The 7,021-nt window shown below is 41.7% G+C and overlaps 1 protein-coding gene across 1 annotated transcript in view; it reads left to right on the top strand.

Moving 5' to 3' along the window:
* The first annotated feature begins 109 nt into the window (after nt 1–109).
* The window catches only part of LOC127627339 (guanine nucleotide exchange factor subunit RIC1-like), a 67,834-nt gene continuing 60,922 nt past the window's right edge, over nt 110–7,021 (top strand). Inside the window, exon 1 of the mRNA XM_052103688.1 lies at nt 110–551. Coding sequence (XP_051959648.1) covers nt 411–551 — 141 coding nt within the window. The 5' untranslated portion in view covers nt 110–410. The remainder of the gene's footprint in view (nt 552–7,021) is intronic.

Genomic DNA, 7,021 nt, shown 5'->3' with positions numbered 1-7,021 from the left:
GCTTGTTTACGTAGCAAAAAGATGGCCGCCGAGTGGACTGACTTGCTTTGAAGGAGACTTTGGCTGAGCCGCCGTGGTTTCCGCTCACGGTGTTTGAGGAGCTCTGTGTGATTAAAGATGGCGAGTTCCCTTCGGAACACGGAGTCCAGCGATCCAGCCGCACACTGAGATTCGCAAAACCCACAACACCGTGTTGAGACCCGGTTCTCTTTGACTTGTTTTCGCTTTCAGCTGGAAATAAAGCGAAATTTGGGTTCGCAGCATCCGAACTGACACCAAATCCCGCGGATATGATCCCGAACTGAATTCGAACCGAACTGTTGTTTGATTGTATTGCATGGAGCCCGGTTGAAGGAGTCTGTCCGTCCCGGTGTCGCAGTGATTTTGGGTCGGAATCATAGCGGATCGCTATGTATTTTCTAAGCGGTTGGCCAAAGAGGGTTCTCTGCCCTCTCCGGAGCGGCGAGCGGCCCTTCCTGATCGAGCCCAGCACGCAACGCTTCTACCTGGCCCTGCTTTCTGAGACCCAGATCAGCATCTGGTTCAGCAGGGTAAGAAACATACAAACTCACCCCAAATCAGTGTTTAAAGGTTCAAAGCTTGACATGTTTAGGTGTTTAAGTGGCCCAGTTAAGTCTAAAGTGTCTTGTAGAGTTATTGTGCTGGTACTGTGGCTTAGTAGTTAAAGGTCTGCTTTGGTAATCTAAATGTTGAAGGTTTGGACCCCCGTTGGGGATGATTCACGAACTGTCAACATTGAGCAACTTGGTAATCTAGGATAAATAATGGCCAAAAGATTATCTTTTCAACTGTTACATTGACCATCTGACATTGAGAGGTAAATATGGGGTCCTGTGGTTTAGTGGTTAAAGTACAGGGCTAGCAACCTAAAGCTTGTAGGTTCGAACTTCAGCTTGGTTGTTTAATGAGAATGTGGTTGAGCAAGTTAAAAACAAACGTAAAAACTTCCCGAAGAACCAAAGGTCCGAACCCGAAACTGCCCTCGTTGAAGTGTTTGCATGCTGAATGTTGGGTATGTCAGTGATCCGGGTCATCATGAATTATCAATAGCCACATTTCCACTCTCAGGCCAGGGCTATCAACTGGCTAGCTGGGGACCAATATCCTTAGACCTTGAGCCGCAAGACCAAAGTCGATCTGCGTTCCCACCTTTGGGCCAATAACTCTGAATCGTTGCCCAAAATCCCACCCTTAATTTGCCGCAACGTCACAAACCTCGCCCATATCACAAGAGGAAAGCTCAAGCTGAGGTATCTAGTTATCTAAAATATTGGCGTAAGATCAGTTAGCGTTGAGAACTCAACGACTGTAACTGCCATGATGTCCCGAGTAGTCTCTCCACTACCACTATGTCCCAGCACACCGTCTACGTTAAACATGGAAAGTCATTTCTTTGGGTATCGCTTTTTCCATTGGGCGTTTTAACTGATTTGTACTGTGCCCACATTTTTTAACATTTATTTTTTTCCCTGTACCTTTGTGCGTTGGATACTCAGCCTTTGACCTTGAACCTGCCTCAATCGCCGCTTGGCCTTGTTTGACCCAAGGCTAATCGACGTCCCAAAGGCCACTAGCCCCGGGAAACCCCAGAGGAGGCACTATGAACCCACGGAAGTGACAGTGGGAATGCAACTGGCCCTGGCACACATTAGCACGCTAGCATGCCCTCATTTGGCCTGATAGTGGAAATGTGGCTATTAAGCGGTAAGTGAGGGATCCTGTGGTTTAGTGGTTAAAGAACGGGGCTAGCTACCTAAAGGTTGTAGGGTCGAATCTGGAATGTGGTTCAGCAAGTTAAAAACAAAATGTAGATTAGTGGTGAAAGATCCGACGTTGATGGGTTAGCGTGATGAATGTTGGGTATGTCACTGATCCAGGTCATCGTAAAGTGTCAATCATAGTTATTCTAATAGTCTTGCCTTGTGGTTAAGAATCTGATTACCTAAAATATGCAGATTTGGACCTACTAGTCATGTACCCCCATTGAGCATTGAAGTCAGCTGGTTTTGAGTGTTTACATGTTTAAATGATGGATGGTGTGGCTGGTAACCCACAGAAGGGTTGGTTCATGATTATATAAATAGCTTGGAATAACTAAAGTTAGTTATAGACATGTTGGGTTTTAAAGGAATAGTTCGCCCCAAAATAATAATTCTTCCATTGTTTACTCGCCCTTATGCCGTCTCAAACTCATGGCATGGATGAGAGTCCTGGAGTCGTATGGACGATCATGTCATTTTTGGAGATTGAAAGTGTTGGACTGAGAAAGGCATCGTCTTTGGGTGAACTGACACTTTAAGTCCTGGTTTCACACCTCTATAATAACAAACGTATAGATTGTGTATATTGTGTGTTTTATTGACAGCTCTCAGCTGTCAGCAGGTTTTAGAGGATGTTGCTCAATGTTCAAAGGTCAACATCCATGTGTAGAAATCTTTCAGTTTCGGTTTAATGTGTTTAATTGGCATGACATTGTACAGTTGTGTTGCCAAAGTATTTTACAGCGTAACCTTTATTTTAAGCCCACATTTTCTGAGGTGATATTTGGTGGTATGTAAACGTTATGTAAGACTGTCGTTAAGTGCATCAGGGTTTTCTGGTATGGGTTTTGAGGTGAACCTCAGCGTCAATTCACATGTTTACAGGGAATAGAAGTGGATTATAGTAACACCCTTTAGTTGTGATTTATAAGTGTCCCAAAATGACGCACTATGCACTCCGTCATCTAGTGTATGATTTTTAGCGTAGTGTAGTATCGCCTTTAATGGAACGCTGATGTTTTATATTACAATTAAGCATTTGCCATTTAACAGTTCACGAATGTGACGTCTCAAACGCTCGTGATGTGTTGCCATTCGCTTTAGCACTTTAGCCGACCTCCGTTCAACATGTGTCTCTCCAATGAATCTCAGTTGACGCCACGTCTGAGACCGTCAATCCGCGCATCTTATCACGTTACTTGAGTGTGTTACCATGGAGACGTTGCATGTGTGGAGGCTTCACGCTATTCTCCGCGGCATCCATGCGCAACTCGCCACACGCCCCACCGAGAGCGAGAAGCACATTATAGCGACCACGAGGAGGTTACCCCATGTGACTCTACCCTCCGTAGCAACCGGGCCAATTCGGTTGCTTAGGAGACCTGGCTGGATTCACTCAGAACGCCCTGGATTCAAACTCACGACTCCAGGGGTGATAGTCAGCAAAATGATGCATGCTTTGAAAGGCTAGCGTTAGACTTATACTTTGGGCTTTACCATAGTACAATTTATACAACCTCTTTGAGGGTCCATGTAAAAATATCATGTGAGAGCGGAAGTCGCCTCCCGTTCTCTAAACACTGTCACAGTCAGCTGGATTCATATTCATGTTATCGTTGATATTTTTACAGCTCACATTTAAAGCCTTCATTTATTATGTAAACACACAGTCTGGGAAAATACTTCCAGGTAATCCTTTACACTTCCTGTCCCACCACACACACAATAACACGCACAAAATTCTTGTCTTGTAATGTCCTGTACCGCATGATCAACAGTCTGGGAAAAGATATGTGTGTGTGTGTGTGTAGCTTTGCTGTAAATCTAGCACTTCATTTCCAGCTGTTACACACACTCACACACACACTCGCACAAACACGCACATTAAAGTTAGCGTCAGTGGTGTTGATATCGTTCAAGTCAAGCCCAGACGCGTGTCTCTCTAACTCTTGACACGTCTGCAGTCACACACTGCATTAAGAGCGTAGTTTTGTCTAACAGGGACTTTAAAACAGAACAGACAGCTGAAAACATTTAATTTAACCTCACGTGAAATCTGTTATATAACGTTCTCGTTTATCTGTTGACATCTCTTCAAAGCTATCAATTTAGTCAACATGAAACTGTATACACAACTTAATTTACTTAAGTGATGTGACATTGGGGACGTCAAAAATACTTTGCTAATAAAGTAGGATAGATTTAACAATACCAATGTTTTTGTGGTGTATTAACCCAATTTGGGTTTTAACCGCTCTGTCTGAATCACACACAGATGCTCGTTTGAGTGCATGACCTGTTACTCATACCAACAATCAATTTGAAATCACGATATGTCATAATGTGATTGTTAAACCACAAAATGATGCAATTTAATTAAATGTAGAGTCTGCAGGTGCTGCGTGCTTCAGAGTGAATGAGTGACGCTGTTGATGTGCTGGATACACACATTATTAGCATCATGCGGCGCGTGTTGTTGTTGTTGATTTGTTGTAGCGCCGATAAACTCTATATTTATAGAATTAAATTAGGGATGGGCATTTTTGAGTAATTTTGCAGTCAAGTACTCTAACCCATAAAAACAACTAAACGATTACTCGTAAATTAAAATATCAAGAATGACTGGTATCGGGGTCTGGGTATCTCAGCGAGTATTGATGCTGACTATCACACCTGGAGTCGCGAGTTTGAATTCAGGGTGTGCTGAGTGACTCCAGCCAGGTCTCCTTAGCAACCAAATTGGCCCGGTTGCTAGGGAGGGTATAGTCACATGGTGTAACCTCCTTGTGGTCGCTATAATGTAGTTCTCGCTCTCGGTGGGGCGTGTGGTGATTGACTCCAGCCAGGTCTCCTTAGCAACCAAATTGGCCCGGTTGCTAGGGAGGGTATAGTCACATGGTGTAACCTCCTCTTGGTCGCTATAATGTGGTTCTCGCTCTCAATGGGGCGTGTTGTGAGTTGTGCATGGAGCCTCCACATACGTATCCACGGTAACATGCTCTACGTGATAAGATGCGCGGATTGACGGTCTCAGACCCGGAGGCAACTGAGATTCGTCCTCCACCTCCCGGATTGAGGCGAGTCACTACGCCACAACGAGGACCTAGAGCGCATTGGGAATTGGCCATTACAAATTGGGGAGAAAAGGGGAGTAAATAAGCTTCAAAATTAGCTAAATTAAAAAATACTACGCCTAAGGAAATGAACAATATGCATAAATAATAATACAAATTGAAATACATTAGCAATCACTCAGAGTTTACATAGAAACCTAAGCTGATGGCATTAGGGTAATGCACATATATTAAATCTGAGTCTACATAATGGCTGTCACATTTTTATCCTTTCACATGTTATCGTTCAGAACAACTAGTGGTGAAAGTTGGCTTTTTATAAAATGCACTCTATGTTTAGATTTAAGGCACGTACTAGGGATGTGCACGAGTATTCGTTCTGCAATGATTCGAAAAGTAACAATACAACTCGAATTTCACAAAATTCGAATTTTGTGACTTGCACGTTAAATCCTGAACACCCACACTAAAACTTGCAGTTATAACTTAATGCATTGGGTGGCGCTGTGACACGAGATGATCACATTTGATAAGAGAATGGCGTTGTTTGCCTCCAGGCGCGGCAAAGTTTGGAGTTACTTTGATCTAAATGTTCAATATGTCACGTGCAAGCTTTGTCAGATGAAACTGAGATTGAGAAATCATATCAAGTTTAAACACCAAACATGACCAATCGAATGAGGAAAGATGGCTGTCCATCACTGTATTCACCGCTATAGGTAGGCGCAGATGTAACCCAGAGCAATGGGCGGTACATTTTGTGGTATTACATCTGAAAGTTGGACCGCATTAACTAGAGTCCTATGTTACTATAACATGTCATTATATCGGTGATGGGAAGATGAACAGTCATGAAAGAGCTTCAACAAACTTGGTCACTTAGCAAACCGTTAACCTGCAACGTCTTCAACCGGCCTTATTGTTAAAAGACTAGCTGACTTTCACCCATGCACGTGGATATGCTTGATTTCCTCAACCAGAACATGTAAAACCATATCAACTTGATGACCATTATATGTCGAGTGTTTATATACGTTCTGTACATTATTGCGGCAGGCTGCTGTATTAGTGGTTTCATTTTCTCCCATCCCTAGCACATACTCCCATACTGGTATGATTAGCTTACGAGTTTCTTGTACAGCTTAGTATTTTATTTTAGAATTAAATAGATTTAAAATATAACAAATATTGCCACACTTGGCTTTGAAATCACAGACGGGATCATAATTCCTTCTCTCATCCAACACTTCGACGGCACACATCCACAGCGCCCCCCAGTGGACTCAATTGTAACTGCGAGATTTGGTGAGAGATTCAGAGGGAAAGAATTGGATAATTCAGCAATGCGTGAAGGAAAAGCAATTTGCGATATTCGATTAGTGTTTTGTAGAACAAGTACTCTATTAGTCATTTACTGCCCATTCTTATCCAGAGATGTGAGACTACCATCAAAAACTGAAAAGCCTTCGTCAAAATAAAATCTTGATTCAACGCTTAAAATTGAAGAAATTCAATTTGACTAGTAAAATAAAAAACAAATAATTTGAAATTATTTCTGCAGAGGGAAAACGTTCAGATTTGCCGATATTTAATTCAATAATTGGTTGCTTTTGTAATTAAAGTTGGATTGTAAAAAAAAAAAAAAAAAAAAAGGTATTCATTTGCCGTTTATTTATTCGTGTTTTTCTGCAACAGTATAATTTCCTGTTTGCCTAAAGCACTTTGTAAAGCCTATTTAGTAATTTACAAATACAAAATTATTAGTAGTTATGTTAAACACAATAAATAGATCATTTGTTGCATTGCACTTAAGCAAATATATATTGAAAATAAATTACTTTATTGTATAAATAACGTAAACAAACTGTTGTATAAATGGCATAAATGACATACACTTGTGAAGAACTCCAAATTGTTTTGCCAAATATTATTTGCTGTCTTGTTAGGGACCTTAACCTCAAGTCATCTAGCAAGAAATAGGCACTACATTAATTTAGTAACATCAATATAACGGTTGCTTTGGTTACAGGCGGTCATGAGAATAGAAAGTGGGCTTGTGCAGACAGACCATGTTCGAAACTGTTCGCTGTACTATGACTGTGTGGAGCCACAGATTATAGATCATTTTGTTCTCATGTTGTAGACACTCTTTGAAGGGGTGTATGG

The sequence above is a fragment of the Xyrauchen texanus genome, chromosome 34 (genome assembly GCF_025860055.1).
Source record: "Xyrauchen texanus isolate HMW12.3.18 chromosome 34, RBS_HiC_50CHRs, whole genome shotgun sequence".
In the NCBI taxonomy this organism is placed as follows: domain Eukaryota; kingdom Metazoa; phylum Chordata; class Actinopteri; order Cypriniformes; family Catostomidae; genus Xyrauchen; species Xyrauchen texanus.
Note: the sequence above shows the minus strand (reverse complement) of the source record. Positions and strands in the feature narration are given on the sequence as shown.